The following is a 20,679-nucleotide window of genomic DNA, read 5'->3' as shown; positions in this document are numbered from 1 at the left end:
ATTTGGCTCTGTGGACTAATGAGTTTGCCGACCACTGGACTAGCTATTCAGAAAAGACCCTTCTCCGATACATATTCAGGTCCTAGATAAGTAAGAGCAACGTTCTTTCAAGCAGCTAGTTCCGGGATTAAAAAGTGAGGGGCATGGACAGTGTGGCTCAGTGGTTGAGCATTGACCTATAAACCAGGAGGTCACGGTTCGATTCCAGTCAGGGCACATGCCCAGGTTGCGGGCTCGATCCCCAGTGTGGGGTGTGCAGGAGGCAGCCAATCAATGATTCTCTCTCATCGTTGATGTTTCTATCTCCCTCTTTCCCTCTCCCTGCCTCTCTGAAATCAATAAAAATAAAATAATAATAATAATAAAGGGAATTCTCCAACAATTCTTCCCCCTTTCAAAACAGACTTCGTCCAAATAAAAGTAACTTTCCCTCTTCAAAAAACTCTGTTATGAAAAAAAAAAGGCAAGGCTAAACTGAGAAAATACTTGCAAAACGTAAATCCAACAAGGGACCCTCACCTCTAACCTATGGAGGGGAGAAACCCTGCAGAACTTACTAACAAGAAGCCACGGAACCTGACTTAACAATGGACACGCATCTGAATAGATGCTTCAGCAAAGGGGCAGTGCGGTGGCAGTTCCATAAGAAGGTCTGCGACACAGGTTTGTAGGGGAATGCAAGTCAAACCACACAGACTCCCCATCCCCGCACCAGAACGGTCCCAGTGAAAAGGGCGGCTGGGATCAGGTGCTGGGGAGGAGGGGGAGGAGCGGGAACTCCCATACATTTCTGGTGGAAGTTTATGACATGACCGGCCCTGGCAGGCAGTTCAGTTGATGAGAGCGCTGCCCCAATACCCAATGGTTGCAGGTTGGAGCCCCGGTCAGGGCGCATACAAGAATCAACCAATGAATGCATAAGTGGAAACATCAGTGAAACAACAAATTGATGTCTCTCTCTCTCTCCTTCCCTCCCTCTCTCTAAAAATCAATTTTTAAAAAACTAAAACAATTATTATTTATATATTTATATATATTTATTTTATTTTTTAAAATATATTTTATTGATTTTTTACAGAGAGGAAGAGAGAGGGATAGAGAGTTAGAAACATCGATGAGAGAGAATCATTGATCAGCTGCCTCTTGTACACCTCCTTGACTGAAATAGAACCCGGGACCCTTCAGTCCGCAGGCCGACGCTCTATCCACTGAGCCACACCGGTTTCGGCTATTTTATTTTTCCAAAGCAGTAAAATCCGTGGAGAAGTCTCCATGACAAAACCCCCACCGGGGGGGGGGGGCAGACTCAGTTCTTTGCTTGCTCTTCCTGTCCTCCTTGGAGAGCACCAATCTCAGGACCTCACCGACCCCACACAAGCTACCAAGCCACCCCCAAGAAGACCCCGCGACTTACTTGGACTGAAGGGGCCGGTCGCTGGGACACACCCAGCGGCTGGAGCTGCTGCTGAACACGGTGTCGGTCATGGCGGAGGCCCGGCTCCTGGAACACAATAATCACAGAGGACTCACCCGGTGCTCCGGCCACGGCCCCCTCCTCCAGGCCCCGCTCTGTGCCCGCACGCCGGGGACACGGAGAGGGCGGACCTCATGCCGCCTGCCCCCTTTCAGGATGGGGAACCCCCGGAGGGAAAGTTCCAGCTGGAGGTCCCAGCTCCCACTGGCAGGAATGGATCGGAGCCGAAGACCCCGCCCTTAACCCCACCTTCTTCTCATTCACCAAGTCGAGGTCCCGTGCTGGCAGGGGTAGGGGCAGCGTTCACAGGGGCCCCCCCATCTCCCTGAAGGTCTGGGTACAGCATAGCCCTGTCCCCGGAGAAGCTGAGGAGGGGGAAGTTGGGAGGGGCCGCAGAAGGACCCTGTGCTCCATGGGCCCACAGGTGGCTTAATGTTCTGCTCTCATTGCCTTGAAATTCTTAATGACTTGTGGGCACAGGGTCTTGCGTCGTCACTTTGCAGCCAGTCCTGAGTAGGGTACATAGTAGATGTTCAATTAACCCTCAGTACGTCGCAGAGCTCAGTGAGGGCAGTGGGCACTCATCGTCTCCCGTAAGTGGCTCCTCCTCTGCCCACCCTCCCACCGCTTGGCGCGAACCTTGACGCCACCCTGCGTCTTACTGGGAGGCCCCGTCCCACACCCCGAAAAGCCAGGTTCAGAGCCCCCCTCCTTTCCCCTCTCCACTGTGCTCTGCCTGCTTCTCCTGCGGCTCCGTCAGGGCTGTTTGCTGAGGACCGTGCCTCCAGCCCCAGATCGGCAGGTTTTAGTTGAACTGAAAACAACTCTTTTTTTTAATTGATTTTTTACAGAGAGGAAGAGAGAGGGATAGAGTGTTAGAAACATCGATGAGAGAGAAACATCGACCAGCTGCCTCTTGCACACCCCTCATTGGGGATGTGCCCGCAACCAAAGTACATGCCCTTGACCGGAATCGAACCTGGGACCTTTCAGTCCGCAGGCCGATGCTCTATCCACTGAGCCAACTGGTTTTGGCTGAAAACAACCCTTGAAACACAATGAACTTCCCAGTCACAGCAGGTATGGAACTCCCCTCAGTGGGGGTAGGGCTGGGCCTGGCTTTAGCTGGGGCTAGGGGTGCTGCAGGGAACCCGTGTGAGCTCAGCTGTCTGCAGGGAGTTCAATGCCACAGTCAGCCTCGTCCCCTCCCCCCAATGTCTCCCTTAGTCTCCCCCACCCCCACCCCACAGTCTTGGAATGAAACCAGATGCTTCTCAGCAGAACACGCAGCCACCAGCTGGACGGTGCGCACGCACTCGGGCCTCTCTGTCTCTGTCCCCATCCCTCCCGCCCTCCCTCTGGAGCCCAGCCCATCTCTGCTCAGTTAGGGATCTGGGAAACCTCACTCAGACTATCTGACAGAGTGGGGGAGGGGGTGCGGCTTACACAGAGGGCCTCAAAGGCGGAGGGGGGGGGGTAGGATGGATTAGGGGCCCACAACAGCATCCAGGCTGAACACGGGTTTTGCTCGGCCCGTGCAGTGTTTTTGAAAAGTGAGATTCAGCCAATGCTTTAAAAGCACAGGATTTAACGGAAAAACACAGATTGCCAGCTTCTCTTGAGAAAAAAAAAAAATGTATAACTCTAGTCGGTGGCTCAGTGGTTAGAGCACCAGCCCACGGACTGAAGGGTTAAGGGTGCGATTCCGGTCAAGGGCACATGCCTTGGTTGCAGGCTCAATCCCTGGGCCCACATGGGACAAGTGCAGAAGGCAACCCATCGATGTGTCTCTCTCACATAGATGTTTCTCTCTATATCTCTCTCCTCCTCCCTTCCACTCTCTCTAAAAATCAATGGAAAGAATATCCTTGGGTAAGGATTGACCAAAAGACAATTTTTTTTTTTTTTTTAAACAGAACATCTACTACTGGATGCCAGACACTATTCTAGGCACTGGGGATCTGGCCTTCAAACAAACACAAAAGAGGAAAACCACTATTCCCATGTTACTCAGCCTTCTGGCAAGGAAGACAGGTCAAATATAAAACATACCAGCCGAGCCAAAATTGGTTTGGCTCAGTGGATAGAGCGTCGGTCTGCGGACTGAAAGGTCCCAGGTTCGATTCTGGTCAAGGGCATGTACCTTGGTTGCGGGCACATCCCCAGTAGGAAGTGTGCAGGAGGCAGCTGGTCGATGTTTCTCTCTCATGGATGTTTCTAGCTCTCTATTCCTCTCCCTCCCTCTCTGTGAAAAATCAATAAAATATATTTTAAAATAAAATAAAAAATAAAACATACCAGCAGATGGGCACTTTGAAGATAAATAAAACCGGGGAAAGGGGCTGGTGATGGAGAGGGACGAGTGACTTTAAATTGGTGGTCAGAAGGGATCTCTGAGGCAGATCATTCCAGGCACGGGGGAAGCAAGTGCCAAGGCCCTGGGGTGGCCATGAGCTCCGTCCGTGGAAGGAGTTGTTAAGCTCAGAGCACGGGAGCCGGGGTGAATCCTGGCGACCTCTGCCACCACGGCCACCACGTGGGAAAGACTGGCCAAAGGATGGAAGGAGAGCTGAGAGACGGAGGGAGACTGATGCCCGATGATGAGTTGGAATGCTGGATCAAGCCTCACCTGAATCTACGATGGCCTTTTTGGATACCATGAGCCAGTATATTCCTTCCCCCGGCCCCCACCCCCCTGTCAAATTTAAATTGAATGGCTGCATTGCAACCCTCCTGAACTGTGTGTGTGTGTTCGCCAACCAGTTACCTTGGATCTAACTTCCACCGGGATCAGCTGAGGGCCAGCCTGCAGCCCCTCCCTGCAGCCCCTCCCTGCAGCCACCCGAACCCTCGCGGGAGGACAGGCAACATCTGTGAAGCATCCACACCGAGGCCTGCTGAGACCCTGCACTATTAAAATTCAGCGACAATAAGCAGCACTAATTAAAAGCAAAACTAAATACTTAATAAGACAAATGAGGTGGCAGCATTTAAAGTCGGGAATGAGAGAGCTGGCAGTAATTAAACATAAAGATTAATTTCTTTGCCTTCTCTAAAAAACGTGTGTGCCCGGAACAGGTTCTGTTTTGTTAATGTACAGAACGCCACGGGAACAGACAGACGGGATTGGTTCTGCCTGGGGGTGGGGTGAGGGGAGCCCCCCAGGTGAGGGGGATGGTGGGCCGGCTCTGGAGGGATGGAGGATGGAGGAAAGGCTGAGGGGAACGGAGTAGGCAAAGGCTCAGCGGCGCCAGTGGACTGGAATGTGTTGGGAACAGAGAAACCCATGGGGATGGAGCCTGGGGTGATGGGAGGGCAGGGAGGAGGGGGAACAGGACTGAGAAGAGGGGGAGGGGTGCCACGATGGACTCATCACTGCGGCTCAACAACCATAGTGCGTAGCACCCCCAGCACTTCCCACTCAGATACCCCCTCCTTCCATTTAAAGACCCAGAAGCCACCCTGACCGGTTCGGCTCAGTGGTTAGAGCGCCGGCCTGTGGAATGAGGGGTCCCAGGTTCGATTCCGGTCGGGGGCGTGTGCCTTGGTTGCGGACACGTCCCCAGTGGGAGGTGTGCAGGAGGCAGCTGATCGATGTTTCTCTCTATCCCTCATGGTTTCAAGCTCTCTATCCCTCTCTGTGAAAAATCAATAAAAAAATCTTTTTTTAAAAAAATAATAAAATAAATAAAGTCCCAGAAGCCAAGACCACATGCTTTTAGCAGCCCGTTCAGCAGGGGGGCTTAGGGTCCGGGTTTGGGGGGGGGGGTCACGCCATTCAGCCTGACAAATACATTCACCTCCCTGGCCTCACCCGCAGAGCGGGGACAGGAGAGGAGAATTACTGTGCGGACAGGGTAGGATCATGTCCAGGAAGTCCTGGGTCCAGGGCCTGGCACAGAATGCCCCTTGTCAAGTGGGCGCTATCACTGATCTGCGTGATGATCAATCATTCCTTCCTCCCCTGGACGATGGGTCCCTCTGAGCCCTGGAGTCTATAAACCCCAATGCCAAACCAGCAGCCGCAGAGGCAGACACTGTTTGCAGTGCAGCGCCCGGGCCCTGCACAGCCCAGCCAATTACCTGATCCCCTGATAAAGCAGCAACTGCCTTTGTTGTGGCGCTCACCCAGCTTATCTCGGCCCCAGCCACGTCCCAGCGAGCGGGGAGAAGAGGAACGGCCCGGGACGGGCTCCTGCATGCGTGAGTGCGTGCGTGCACAGACACACGGCCCTGAGCGGGAAATGTGATTAGACGGGGCTGCGTATCAGCACGTGTACTGGCGCATAACGGATCCCCGCGGCCACTGAGGCCCGGGCTGCAACGAAACTGACTGGGATTAAAATTCAGCTGCAGCCCTAACTCTCATCCTGCCACGGAGACCCCGAGCATCATCCTGATCCTTCCCTTAAAGACAAAATACAGACAGCCCCCGGCTTAACATGCTTTGGCTTACGATTCTTTTTCATTTTATGATGGCTCCAAGGCGATACAATATCAAATTATGTGCGACCAACACTTCATTGTAAAACGGGCTTTGTTTAGATGATTCTGCCCATTGGTAGGCTAGCAGAAGTGTCCTGAGCACGTTCAAGGTGGGCTGGGCTACGTGATGATGTCTGGTTAGGTGTGCCAAATGCATTTTCTTTTTCTTTTCTTTTTTTTAATATCTTTTATTGATTTTTTTTACAGAGAGGAAGGGAGAGAGTCAGAGAGTTAGAAATATCAATGAGAGAGAAACATCGACCAGCTGCCTCCTGCACACCCCCCACCGGGGATGTGCCCGCAACCAATGTACATGCCCTTGACCGGAATCGAACCCAACTAAAGCTGTGTTTCTTGGGGGTAAGTAACCCCCATTATTACGTCAAGGAGCGTCTGTATTCAGAGCAGAGGGGTGGCACTTATTCCTCTTTTAAAATAACTTTTAAAATATGTTTTTATTTATTTCAGAGAGGAAGGGAGAGAGAAAGAGAGAGATAGAAACATCAGTGGTGAGAGAGAATCATTGATCGGCTGCCTCTTGCACACCTCCTACTGGGGATGGGGCCCGCTACCCGCAGGTGCCCTTCACCGGAATCGAACCTGGGACCCTTTGGTCTACAGGCTGACGCTCAACCACTGAGCCACACCGGCGAGGGCCACTTATTCCTTTTTTAAATGACAGCAGTCCCCGTCCTCGCATCTGAGGAGCACCCCCATTTCACAGATGAGAAAACTGAGGCCCTGGGGTTTGTCAGGATCACACTGGGAGCGGGTGGACCATCCAAGGACTCAGACCCGAGTCGTGCATCCACGAGCCTCCTGGCCACCCTTCTCTATGGATTGCCGGTGCAAACCATATCAGCCTATTCATTGGCTGTTTTTAGATGGCAAATACCACTGTACGGGGGGCAGCCTCCAATGGCCCAGCCTCATGATAAAAACGGCTTCGCTGAGTATCTTCCACTCACTCCTCCAGGCGCACTCACCCTCCGCCCTGCTCTGTGCCCCGGAGGCCGCCCTGCGTGGACAGGATCCACAGCAGCCTTGTGCCGGGCCTCCGGCTGGGTTTATCTATCAAAAGACACTGCAGGCCAAATTGGTTTGGCTCAGTGGATAGAGCGTCGGCCTGCAGACTGAAGGGTCCCAGGTTCGATTCGGGTCGAGGGCATGTACCTTGGTTGTGGGCACATCCCCAGTGGGGGGTGTGCAGGAGGCAGCTGATCGATGTTTCTCTCTCTATCCCTCTCTCTTCCTCTCTTGCATCAATAAAATATATTTTAAGAAAGAAAGGAAGGAAGGAAGGAAGGAAGGAAGGAAGGAAGGAAGGAAGGAAGAAAGGAAGAAAGAAAGACACCGCAGAAGACCAGAGGGGATGAGGAGAGAGATGGGCTGGGGAACTGACCCCCTGGACCCCTCCTCCCGGTCACCAGGGCCTCTGCGGAAAGTCACAGCTCTGGTCGGAGGACCTGTCTCTTCTGGTCCATAACTGTCCCCGCCGCCCTCCCGGCCCGAAGGGGATGCTGGCCCTCTGTTGGCTCCTGTGCTGGCTTGCTCCTGTGCCTGTGAACAGTCTCTTCATTGAATTATCTTCCTTTTACTCCTCCCATATGCCACCCTGGGCCCACTCCCTGGGCGCTCACTCACTCATCCTCACAACGACCCAATGGAATGGTGATCGGTGCCCTTTCGCCCGTGAGGCTTCTGGAGCACAGAGAGGCTGGGCAACTCCTCCCAGGCTGCACAGCGAGTGAATGATGGGGCCGCCTCTGGAATCCCTGCAGCGGGACCCCAGAGCCTGTGCTCTGACCACCTCACATCCGGCCCTGAGGGCCTGGGCCTCGCAAAGGCAGGCAGCACGGACATTAGCGGCCTTTGCATGGGCAATTCCCACACGCCACCTTGTTCCCTCCTCGGCCCCCTCCTAGGAAACGGGCCCTGGAGTTACTGAGATTCCTAAGACCCAGGTGTTGTCTTAACTCACCCAAGATCTCCAGCCAGGAACGGCAGAGTCCCCAGCTGTGTCTCCCTTTCATACCAACACTGCTATCCCCTACTTTGGACAACCACTCTCACAGCACAGCTGCCCGGCCGGGTCTGGCATCAGCAGGTGACAGGCAAAGGGAGGGAGATCTGGCTTGGGGTAAAGAACAGCCTTTTAACCATCAGCGGTCTCAAAGGGAGGGTGTGCTACGCCCATGGGTAACAGGTTCCCAGACATCAGAGGCAATCAAACACAAAGAGCAAAACTACTTGTCCAGGGTGATGAAGAGAGGGCAGTGAAATGGGAAAAAAAAAAAAAAAGGCTCAAGCTCACAGATTCTTCCCTCGCAACCTTGACGTGGCCTCTTACCAAGCACAGCGCCGGTCTAAAGGGTCCTCTCGCCTTCGGTGCTCCCTGCCCTGGGAAAATGCGTGTTTTCATTTTATCCTCGTGAAGAAGAAGCAACTAGAGCCTCAGGAGAAGCTCTCCTTGTCTTCTCACCTCACAACACACACACACACACACACACACACACACACGCACACGCACACGCACAGGCGCACTCACATTTGCACATGAGCACACGCACATGCACATGCATACACACGCCACTCGCACTGCACCTGTGGTACAAATTTCGAGACAGAATCTTCCATCAGAAGCTCAGGCTTTGGAGTCACGTGGACCTGGGTTCAACCCCCAGCTACGCTCAAGCGTGGTGAGCCTGAGCAACATTTCAGAGCCTCAGTTTCCCTGTCTGTAAAATGGGACAGTAACTGCCTCTACGTCACGGAGTTGTTGGGAGTTTGGAGTGGGAAAATGGGGAGGAGAGAGGATCAAGGCCAGTGCTGGCCCCGGGCACCCCCTTTCTGATGTTACCCAGGAGCTTCCGCAGGACCTCACCCCCAGAATAACATGGGTCACAGAGTCTCCGGCCGGAAAGGGTACTTTCTGCCTCATGCAGCCTGGCCACGGCCACTCCCTGGGGTGTGGATTCTAAGAAACCCAAGACCACGTCAGAAAAGAAACACAAAAAGCTCCTCTTAGTCCCCATGAATAATAGATCTTACAGACGGCCTCCGTCCATTGCCCTCTGCTGCCCAGGCCCCGCTGGCGCCAGGCGGGGGAGAGGAGCAGAAATACGAATCTCCGTGTTGGCTGGAGAACATGAATGAACCACAAACTCCCCGTCTCTCTCCCTGTGCCCCACCCGCACCCCGGAAACAGCCATCAAGTACAGACAGAGCTCTCTGCAAGGGCAAAACCCCTGGTCTTCGCAATCGAGCACCTCAAACTTGAACCTGCATCAAACACCCTGAAAGTCTGAGAGCAGACCCTGAGAGCAGACCGATGGCCACTTCCCAGCTTCGGGGTTTCTGGTTTGGGGGGTCCTGGACAGACCCCGAGAATGTGCATTTCTAATAAGGTCCCCGAGATGCTGGAGCTGCAGGTCTGGGGTCCGCCTGCTGAGAGCCACCGCTTTGTGCAGACCCAGCTCCCTGGTCCTGAGTCAGAGCAAATAGCCCTGGGTGTGCTGTGTCATGTGATCCGAGATTGGGCACCCCTGAGGAAGGCTGAGGGCTATGAGGCTTTTCTTCCTCTTGTTTCTCTCCTTTTAGAACGAATCCACCGCTTAAGAGACTGGCCCTGAGCATTCGCTGCTGCTGCTGCTGCTGCTTCCCCCCGCGGCCCAAACCCTCGGCCTGCAATGCAGGGCTTCTATAAATATTGAATAAGCCTCCTGCTCCGCGGGCCGCCAGGGCTGAGGTAATGGTGCTCTTGGCGAAGGCTTTAATCAGGTTAGAGCTGGTTTTATAAGAGACCTTCCCCTGCTTCCCCATCACCGAGATCCCTGGTGCCTCCACGCCCTCCACGTCCATCCCTCCGGACCCTTCTAGAGGTTTGCCGACGGCACTAGCAGGGGCGTGGGGACGGGAGCTGGGAGGGATCCCAACTTCTGAGAAAGCGTGAGAACTAGCCCGCTGGACCCCGTTTGTCCCCAGCTCCCCGGGGGGCCTCAGCCACCGGCAGGTGGCCAGGCGTGTTGTGGCGTGGAGCAGGTGCGGCGATCACCTGCACCCACCTGGACGTGCCCACCGCCCTAGCTACCGGGGTCCCCCGGGGGGGATCGGAGGCCTCCAGTTATCCCCTGCCTTTCCCAGCCTGCCTGGGGCTGCCATTGCTGTCACTTTTTGCTGGATGTACACCTTGTCGTGGGCCTGGTGGACCTGCTTGGCCTCGGAGCTTTGTGGCGTGGCCACTGTCACCCTGAAGCCTGGACCCTTTTCTGGTTCCTGACTCGCCGTGTGACCTTGGGAAATGGGTGCGCCTCTCTGGGGCTTAGTTCCTTCTGCATCTGTAAAAGGAGGCAGCAATTCCCACTCTCCCCTGCAGACGGTTATTGTGAAATACTGACTCTGGATGTAATTTCCTTAAAAACGTAAGTGCTGCCTGGCCAGGGTGGCTCAGTGGTTGAGCATCGATCTATGAACCAGGATTCCTGGTCAGGGCACATGCCTGGGTGGTGGGCTCAATCCCCAGGGGGAGCATGCAGGAAGGAGGCAGCCGATCGATGATATTCTCTCGTCATTGATGTTTCTCTCCCTCTCCCTCGCCCTTCCTTCCTGAAATCAATATAAATATATGTTTAAGTGTAAGTCCTATATAATTATAAGCAGCTAATATTTAGATAGGACAGCATGTACTGGCCACTCCGAGGGCTTCCTGTAGATAGTAACTCATGTAATCCTCACGGCAGCTCTGTGCGGAAGGTGCTATGTTCATCCCATCTTACAGGCGAGTAAACTGAGGGCAGAGAGGCCACATAACAGGCTCAAGGTCACAGGCTGGCAAGGAGCATGGCCGGAATCCCAAGGTCTGGAGGCAGGGATTGTGCTTCTGACCACTGAGCACACTGCCTCCTAGTGGTCGGCGCGTGCCAGTCCTTCATGAGAAGGACATTCAGGCTCTGGATGGGACCAGGAGGAGTGGAAGACCAGACCCTATTTCTGCAAAGCTCTGTGTTGTTAGTTAAGCAGCATTCCTCAGCTGCTCGGTCCTCACAGCAACCCTGACAGGAAGTGAAGCGCTGACGGATGGTCACCCCGTTTTGCAGCGCCAAGGAACGGGGCCCGGGGAGGTTCATTTCTCTGCTGTGAAAACCCAGCATTTGGCTTGGGTGTCCACAAGAGCTGAGCTCAGGCCCCTGACCCTACCCTTCCCTGACGATGAGAATCTGGAGAGCCACGATCTCCCTGCTGCCTGCAGCCTCAGAGCCCTGGCCTACCACCTGGGCATCAGAATAAGGCCTCTTGCCAAAACAGGTTTGGCTCAGTGGATAGAGCATCGGTCTGCGGACTGGAAGGTCCCGGGTTCAATTCCAGTCAAGGGCATGTACCTTGGTTGTGGGCACATCCCTGGTAGGGGGTGTGCAGGAGGCAGCTGGTCGATGTTTCTCTCTCATTGATGTTTCTTGCTCTCTATCCCTCTCCCTAAATAATCAATAAAATATATATTAAAAAAAAAAAGAAGAAGAAGAAGAAGAAAGAAAACAAGGCCTCTTGCCCCAGGGGTTGTGAGCATTCAAGGAGCTCACTCATTTCAAGTCCAAGTGCAGGGTCTCACCCCCATGACCGCTCTGTGACTTGGTGGACAAGCCCCCTGGTCCCTTCACTTCCTGTACGAAACCACGGCTCTGGGACACAACTGCCCTGTGGCATGGTTGGGCCTTGACCCCAAAGAGGGAGCCCTGAGCTCCGTGGTCTTTCTAGCAAGAGCCTGGGGCGATACAGAGAGCAGGTGGGGAGCCCTTTTCCCTGCCCCCACCCCCGCCCTGGGCATCAGAGACCACCCTGCAGGAGAGACCTGAGGCCACCCTTACAGTCCGTGTCAACCATAAATGACAGCCCCGTCTTAGACCTGCTGCCATGACAACCAGAGGGAGCTGGAATCTGCTCAATCCCGGGGTGCTGAGTGCCTCTGAGGCCTCTCTGGCCTCCTGGGGCCTTCCACCTACAGGCCCTGCAGCATTTGGCCCTCGGGGCACGTTCAGGGCCAAGGGGCGCCCGTCTGCAGCCACCAGCCTGGTCCCCGAGGCCACGTCCCTGTCGCCGGCGGAAACCTGGGCAGAGGCGGCCCGAGGAGCTGACTGTGCAGGGGGACCAAGGTCTCCACACAGACAAACCCAGGACAACACGGGCCTAAGGAGACAGCGGCGTGTCCCTCTCAGAAAGGCACAGGAGTGTGTCATTGGGCTGCCCTCTGAGGGCCAGCCCCTCCCCGAGTGATGTCCGCCTGCGCCTGTCCTTGGGCTCACGCCCGGGCCGGCTGCCTCCCTCCGGCCAGGCCGCTGGCTCCAGAGAAAAACAGGTAGGTCTCTGATGATCAGAGGAAAGACTGCAAACGTCCGACACTTCCTTCCACCTTCCATCCTACCCAACGAGCCCCCAATCTGCGGGGCTTGGGGAGAAAGACTTGGCCAGACGCCCCAGCCACTTCTAGCGCCTTCGCCAAGTTCCAATATCCTGCTTAAGGCTGACAGATTAATCCGGCCGTACAGGAATGGGGGGTGTGGCGGGGGAGCCGGCAGGTGGAGGGGAACCGGGTCAGGGGCCAGACTGTGGGACGAAATGGACCAGACGGATGCTTCTGTGCCGGCATCTCCCAGGGAGGGGCTCCCCACGGACCGGGAGGCACCCCCCTCCTCCGCGCAGCCCAGAACGCCTCCCCCCCATCCCTGCTGGCACCGGAGCCCGCTTACATAATCAGTTCTCCGCTGAGAGCGGCTCCATTCACAAGCCGCCGCGTGTCACTGTGTAGGTGCGTTATGAAGAGGAGAGAAAGGAAAAGGAGAGGAGGAGGCAGCTGAATGAACTCACTCAGATTATATTGGGACACGAGGCAATCCCTCCCCCCCACCCGCCCACGCCCCCTCTCCAAATGAAGCCTTCACAAGCCAAACACCATGACGCTGACGCTGTCAGATGCGTCTCCCCTTGTTGATTCACCGGGAAGGGGAGGGCGCCAGGCCCAGCTTCCTGAGGCCTGTTCGCTCCCTCGCGGGCTGCATGGCTCAGGCAGAGCCTGCCTGGGCTCCATGACGGTGAGACTCAGGCGTGCACTCTGTCATTATGACTGACGACAGCAGGACAACCACTTCGAGGAAACGGCGGTGACACCGCACACCGCAGCCCGGAGCCTCGGCACGGCCCTGTGGTCTCCCCGCCTCCCCCATTGCCCCAGCCCAAATGGGGAGCCCCAGCGGCCAGGCTAGTCTCCCCATCACTGAGCTGATAACCTGAGTCCCTGGGTCCAGTCTAAGGAGAAGCGCCCACGCCCTGCCAGACTTCTGTGGGGTTTGCAGGAAACGGGCCAGCCCTGAGGGATCCCGCTGCAGAGAGGAAAGGGTGTCTGGGTGGCAACAGGCCTGATTCTTGTTCTGCCCCCGCCCTTGGGGGATGCAGGGCCCGGGGACAACCTTGGCAACCAGTGTGAGGCTCCAGTTTGGCTCAGTGGATAGAGCGTCCGTCTGCGGACTGAAGGGTCCCAGGTTCGATTCCGGTCAAGGGCATGTACGTTGGTTGGGGGCACATCCCCGGTAGGGTGTGTGCAGGAGGCAGCTGGTCGATGTTTCACTCTCATCGATGTTTCTAGCTCTCTATCTCTCTCCCTTCCTCTCTGTAAAAAAAAAAAAAAAAAAAATCAATAATATATATATATATTTTTTTAAGTGTGAAGCTCCCTAGCCTAGGACTGAGAGCTAACACCTGTAAAAGCGTTTTTGCATCTCACAAAACACTCCACATCTATGGCAGGGGAGGCCTGTGAGAGCACAGGTCCCGGGGCCCTGAGCTCAGGGCGCCTGGTGGCACCAGACCTGGCCTTGGGGTCTCAGGCGCTTCTGGAGCTCTGCATCCCCGACAGAATGAATCTTCAGCGGCGTTCGCCCCTCTCTGCCCTCCGCCCTCTCTTTTACCTGTGAGATTCGTGTGTGCGAACGCCCCTCCCCACCCCAAAACCCTCTCCTGGCTTTCGGGGAAGTGGTTACAGCTCTCTCTCGTTAGGGTGAAAGACTGATAAGGACGGCTGGCTGCATCCCCCACCTCAAAGCTCCGGCTCCTTCTCCAAGAACAAGCCTTAGGACAAAGAGTGAAGCCTTTGGACATCAGTGAGCAGAGTGTTTTAGGGTGACTAAGGACCGCCCCCCAAAAGATCACCTGTTAGAAGCAGCCGCTTACTTCATCTAAGTCCCACTGCGTCTCTGTCACCGTTTTATGCCCAGTGCCCACCATGGTGACATGCACACTGTAAGTACTCAATACATGTGCGAAGCATGAGGAAGTGCTGACGCATGTCCGGGCAGGAAGAGAGAGAGGCCTGCGGGCTGCCTGTAGCAGATCGGAGGTGAAAGCCAAGTCCTCCCCAAACTCACCAAGGACTTCCCCTAATCAGCAAACACTAAGCGCCTGCTGTATGCATGTCCCTGGCTGGACCACAGGCCACGCTACCTCCCCAAATTGGCCTGTCCACTAGTCAACCAATTGAGGTTTCTTTTATTTGTCCACTCATTTATGCATTCATTCCTTCTTTCATGCATGCACATCACTGCCGACCTCTGTGCTAACTCTGACACCAAAAACGGAGACATCACAGCACCCGCAGGAGCCCATGCAGGAGCGCCATGGAGGGAGAGCGGGAAGGCTTGGGTCTCCAGGAAAACTCGAGCTCCGAGCCGGTGGTTCGGGATGACTCAGCAAAAGCCTCCCGGGCTTGGAGGAACCAGAGACGCGGGCGCGTCCAATGCGTCTCTCCTCCTGGCTCTCTTCCTGCAGCTCCCGCTCACCTCAGTCTCAGCAGCCCTGACCCTCGGGGCCTCCCGAGCTTTAAGGAAAGGGGGGCGGTTATGCCCATTTCATGGATGAAGAAACTGAGGACCTGGGACCAAACACAGGGAACAAGTGGGGTGGGACGTCTCCTGTCTCCCAGCCACGTCCTCGCTCTCGTGGGCCACAAAGCTGCATGTCTGGCGGGAAGGAGTCACCTCTCCCTCCCTCACCCTGATCCTGTTTGGGCCAGGGGTACCGTCCCCATTATTAAGATGCGTTGGACACTTATTCCTTGCCAGGTCCTTTGCAAGCATTAACTCTTAAAATTCTCATGATCCCTTTATTATTCCCACTTTACAGGTAGGAAAGTTGAGACCCAGAGAGGTGAACTGAGGCATCTAGAAAGTGCCAGAACCGGGATCTACACCCAAGAAGAGCTCTATTTCCAGAGCCCACGCTCTTAGCCACCACACCAGGCCCCCTGAATATGCCTGAGCACCCTGAGTCTCGGAGAGGTTGAGGGTCTTGCCTGAAGCCCCACTGCCAGGAAGCACTGGAGTCAGGATTCAAACTCAGGGCTGGCTGCTCCCACAGCCCCACGCTGCACCCTTGGACGCGCAGGTGGCAGGCGGGGACGGGAGCGGAGGCAGAGGGGGTTAGGGGGCCGCCTTCTCCTCCCGGCACATGCAGGACCTCCATCCTGGGGCCGCTGAATAATTCATGCTCCTCGGCTCCGGCCCACGCCTGGGTCCCGGGGATATTTTTATCCCAGGTTGCAGCCACCGTGCTTCACGGAAATAAACCGCCCCGCTGGCGTCTCGTCTTCGCGTCGGCTGCCGATTTGTCTGCATTTAGGACCAGCTCCCTGCTCGAAGGGGATCCAGAGCAGGAGACAGGTCCATATGTCATGGTGGTTTTTATTAGAAAGTTACAAACTCTCTGTGACCCGTGTGTATATATATAGAGAGAGAGATGGGGAGGGGGTAGATAAAGAGGAAATGCCACATGCTACAAAGAACGCCCCCACCCCCCCAGTAGCCGCCCTGACCGGCCAGGTTGTGTGGGAGCAGGAAGGAAGGGGAGCAGCCGAGCAGGCTGCGGAGGCTGAGGCTCCAGGCCCCCCTGTGACACGGCGGACACCCCGGCCGCTGCCTCCCTCCCGCGGGTGAGAAAGGGGGTGCTTGAGGCTCCCTCCTCCCCCCACATCCCAGGCTGGTGGCAGAGAGGTGGCCGTGGAGCCGGCCGTGAGGGATGACGCCTGACTTCGTGGTGGCAGATTCCTATGCTGCTGTGCCGTGACTCACTGTGTGGCCTTGGGCAGGTGGCTTTCCCTCTCTGGGCACCCTCTAAAAGGGCTGGGCTAGATCAGAGGTTCTGAACTTGAGATGCTCCGATGGGCATCAGGGAGCGCCCACAAGGCCCCTGCTGTTGTGCGTTTGAGTGACTGTGCATCTGTTCAGTACGGGAGTCGGCGGGGGGGGGGGGGGGTCTCAATGGGGTCCTTGCTGTCGCCCCAGGGATTAGTCTATAGAGCCCTCCTGTGCTGCAGATCTGAGTGTCTCTGCATCTGCCTGCACCATACGTACAGCAGAGCCCTCTCCATCTGAGCCCGGGACACCAGGACTCGACCAACGAGCTTCCAAGAGACCCCATATCCCACCCCAATTTACCCCAAACACGGACTCCTCAACACACGTGACAAATTCCCAGAGACGGAGCTAACCGTTCCTAGAAGCACGTACACACACACACGTACTTAGCACACAGCTACGAACCTCAGAGCTGGAGGGGCCTGGGGGTCCCCAAGACCAGCTACCATATTGCACAGGGGGAGACCCTGAGGCCCGGAAAGGGGAGGGCCAGGATCCGGGTCTCCCACTCCAGGGGCAAGGCTCCTTCCAGAACGCCCGTCTCCGTCTTCCCGACGCACCACAATGCGCCATTTCCAATGTGCTGGGGGAGGAGGCAGGGCTGCCTCTTGGATCCTCGCCATCCCCCAAGGAAGCGCAGCTGGGAGACAGCAAGGAGATGCTTGGAAAGCACCCACATGTGGACAACCCAGTCCTGGCCACCTCGGCGGGGCCGGCATGGACCGCAGGGCTGGCCCGGTCGTTAACATATTAGCATTCTCCCGTGCCGGGCGGTGATGGCACACCGAGGCCCCTGTGGCTCCCTTGTCCCTCCCCCAGACCACGCTGAGCCCTCAAAGGTTAACACTCGGCACTGCGGGGGACCCCTCGGATCCCCCACTCCGGGGCCCAGTCATAGCCCAGTCTGGCTGGTCAGTGCCCAAGTTCAACATCACCCATGGCCAGATGGGTGGCTCATAATCTGAGCCTCACGTTCCTCATTGACAGCTGAGGCCTCCCAGGGAGGAAACTAAGGCAACTTTGTCCTCAAGGTCACCCACCAAAGGAAGCCGAGGATTTGAGGACCAAATCTTGGGCACAAACTACCGAGAACCCCCCCCCCCCCGCCCCACATGTCCTGCCTGAGCGGGCACATGCCCTGGGATTTAGCATCTCCGCATGGCCCTGGGGGTGGAGGGGGGGAAAAATGACTGAGTGGGCTCCTCTTGAACCCAGGCTTGCCAGTCTCGGGGGGTGAGGCTTCATCCCTCCCACCTCCAAGAACAAGAACTTCAGGAGGAAATCCTTGGGGATGCGGAGGACTGAAGCAACCCGTGAGAGAACAGCAGAGATGCTAAAAATAAGGGCGTGCGTTCCCAGAAAGGTAGACGTAATCAAAGCGGGAAGCAAGGAGAAATCCCCTTCTGATAAGTCGCAGATGAGCAGCCAAGGCGTTTTTAACAGGAAATGTGAGGGGTTTTTTTTGGATTCGCTTGCCAAGGACCACCGCTCGCCAGGTGGGTGCAGGCTTAGCCCATCGGGACCTCAGATCAAGCCATGAGAGCAGCGTGGGCTCTGCCTTGGAACAGATCTGAACTGGGGCTCAGAGCCCTTCCCCAGCCTCAGAACCAGCCCCGTCCTCCCCTGCTTCCCCTGCTCTGAGACGGGCTCAAGGATGCAGCCTACCAGGCTGGTGCCAGGACGCACCCCTCCCCCCCATCCCCTCACTTACAGGTGACACCACCTGTGAAAATAAAACACCGTCTGCTCAGCAGGCAGCAGGCCGCTCCACTCTGGTCTGTCCGACCACTCACCCCAACCAAAACGGGGTCCTTCCGTGGCTCCCACATCTCCCATCCCAGGAAGCTCAGGGCAGCCAAGCATTGCACACATCACACCACGGAGCTAATGACTCGGCTATCCCTAGAAGCTGGCACAATCTGAGCCTGTCCTACGCAAGCCTATCTGGTGTGCCAAGGCGACCCTAGGCAAGGGTTACCTTCCAGCCTCAGGCGACCCGCTCCCATCCAGGGCCAAGATGCCCACCCACTAGGTCAGAACACACACAAAGACCCTCCATGCCAGGCTGGCCGGCCCCCCGAAGGGTTAATTCACTAGGAGGACTGCCGGCCACTTTCCACAGCCCCTGCTGCAAGGGAGAGGGCACACTGGGCAGAAGCCACAGTGTTGAACGCAATGCCTAAACCTGAGCACATTTACCCCCGCGCCACCCCCCCCCCCCCGGGCACTGGGCTGAAACCCAATTTGGCTTCTGGGTGCCGCTTGGGCGGCCGAACACTGCAGAATGTGGGCAAAGGACTGTGGTCATTCCTCAACGCCCCTCCCCTTCCGCCCCCCCCTCCAGCCCACCAGCTCATATGCACCCACTGCATGGCACCCGGGATCCCAATCCCCCCCCCCCGCCCCGTCCCTCCGCACAACGGAGAAGAATGCCACTTACCACAACACCAGAGGACTGCAGGGGGGACCAGCGAGCCAAATTCTTGCCAACTCCTCCCTTCCCTGCCGGTGGGAAGATGTTAACTCCCGGCGACTTGGTCTGAAAGCTCAGCGGAGGAGCCTGGAAGAAAAATGTTCGTTTGACTCTCCTAGTCTTCCCAAAATAAAATCAAAGTGCCAACACACGCGCACACACACACACACACACACACGCACACACACACGCACCAACTATCCCTAAATCACGCAGGACCGAGACATACCACTGCCAGGCGAGGAGAGAAGTCAGCCAGTTAGTGGGCAAGGCAGGCTGTGGCTCCCTCAGACTGTCCTCCCCATGGATGAAGGGTTTTGCTCTGTAAGTCAGTCTCTCTCTCTCTCTCTCTCTCTCTCTCTCTCTCTCTCTCTCTCTGTCCTCCGCGTAGGCAACTCGGGGCTGCTGGCAGCCGACGAATCGGTTGCTTCCCCGGTCGGTGCCCGAAATTGGCGGCGCTGCCTCCTCCACTGCTGCAGAGCCCTCTGTTGAGCAGGGGAGACCGGGGGGGGGGGTGCAGAAGCTTCCCGGTGGCGCAGGGGAACCGAGCCTGCCTCCCACCCGTGATTTATGTGTGAGGTGCCTGGAGAAAGAGAAGTGGGAGGCGGGGAGGAGAGGTTGGGCGCATCCGAGATCCCAGCTGGCCGGAACGGCAGTCAGGAGATTGGCGATCAGCACCGCGGACAGCGCTAAGACGTGGAGGAGGAGGAGGGAGGGGATGGGCGGGAAGCGAGCCCTAAGGCAGCGAAGTTAAGTATTGGATGGTTAGAGCAGAGAAGGGGGAGTCCGGTGGGGGGAGGGGAGGGATGGGGGGAGACAGGACTTCTCGCCATCGCACAGTGAAGTCAGTGTGACAGCCCACCTACTGCACACCCGGTCGAATAGTGTCCCTCACTCCCGGAGCCGAGGAGCTGTCACACAGGCAGCCCCTCTCCCACACAGGCCCCCAGTCCTTCCTGCACCGCCGGGCTCGGCTCGGTGAAGAGTTTGACAGCCCGGTGTGGGAGCCTTCAAGTGGTTTTTCTCAAAAGCAATCAGTCCAGCTCACCGGTCCTCCCCCACATGGTGGCAGGTTTCTGACCTGGACCTCGGGAGCCTCGGGAATTTGGAATAAGGAAAGATAAACTCTCAGGAAAGGGGGATGTTCAAGGGACAGGGGGGCTTCGTGGAAGGAGCCCTGGACCCCGTAGTTTCTGGGGCCCAGGTCTCGCCTCCATACAACCTAGTAAACGTCATTTAATGTCTCCAAGTCCCATCCATAAAATGATATTCCGACTGCTCGATTTCCCCAGAGACAAGAAGCAAGAGGCTCAAAAGCAACAAGAAGAGCCCACGAGATGTGAGCTGCTAGGATCCCACGATCCACAGCCTGTCCCACTACTCAGATGTGTTGACAGAGGGAGAGAGGAACTGACAGCCAGCCAGGAGGGTAGGTGCTGGTCCCTCCTCTCCCTGGGCTCCCCGTGGTCTGAGGAGGAGGATGTAGGGAGATGGCAGGGGGTCTACATCGGAAGATGGAGCCTTCGCCAAAGACCCAGCCCCGGGAGGTGCAGACTGACCTTCTGAAGTGACACCACCAAATGGACAAGAAAATACAACCATTGAAAGGACAAATGCACAAAGAGAAATTGATTCCCGTGGATTCCAGCGCTGCAGAGCTCCAGGGTCCTATCCCTGCTGACTACGGACAAAGGACAGGAAATCTCGAACAGACTGAGGTTCTCTGGCACGTGAAGGTCCACACAGACCTTCCTCTAACGCACGCCACTCAGGGGCCCCGGGGCGAGTTGCCACATTTGCCACTTAGATGTCAGAATTTGAACTTAAGATGTCAGAATCTCTAGACCATTTAGAGCTACACTTTACAGATGTGTAAAGCATCATCGTGATCATAGTGCTTTTGCTGGTGGTGGTGGTGATGGTGGTGGTCTTTATGGTGATGATGGTAGTGATTTTGGTGGTGGTGGTGGTCAGTGGTGAAGGCAGCTGTCATTTATTGAGAATCACCTATGCACCAGCCATTCTGCTAGGACCCTGGTTGGCAAACTGCGGCTCCAGAGCCCCATGTGGCT

General features: G+C 56.2%; 1 protein-coding gene across 1 annotated transcript in view; it reads right to left on the bottom strand.

Annotated features, from left to right (window-relative positions):
- Positions 1-19,268, bottom strand: part of RPH3A (rabphilin 3A) — a 65,335-nt gene extending 46,067 nt beyond the window's left edge. The window contains exons 1-3 of the mRNA XM_084868406.1: positions 18,837-19,268; positions 18,575-18,694; positions 1,415-1,501 (exon numbers count right to left, since the gene is read on the bottom strand). Of these exons, the coding sequence (XP_084724532.1) occupies positions 1,415-1,485 (71 nt within the window). The 5' untranslated portion in view covers positions 1,486-1,501; positions 18,575-18,694; positions 18,837-19,268. The remainder of the gene's footprint in view (positions 1-1,414; positions 1,502-18,574; positions 18,695-18,836) is intronic.
- Positions 19,269-20,679: the final 1,411 nt, after the last annotated feature.

The sequence above is a fragment of the Pipistrellus hanaki genome (assembly GCF_964339955.1).
Source record: "Pipistrellus hanaki genome assembly, chromosome: 19".
NCBI lineage: Eukaryota > Metazoa > Chordata > Mammalia > Chiroptera > Vespertilionidae > Pipistrellus > Pipistrellus hanaki.
The sequence above is the reverse complement of the archived record's forward strand: the minus strand, read 5'-3'. Positions and strand labels throughout refer to the sequence as shown.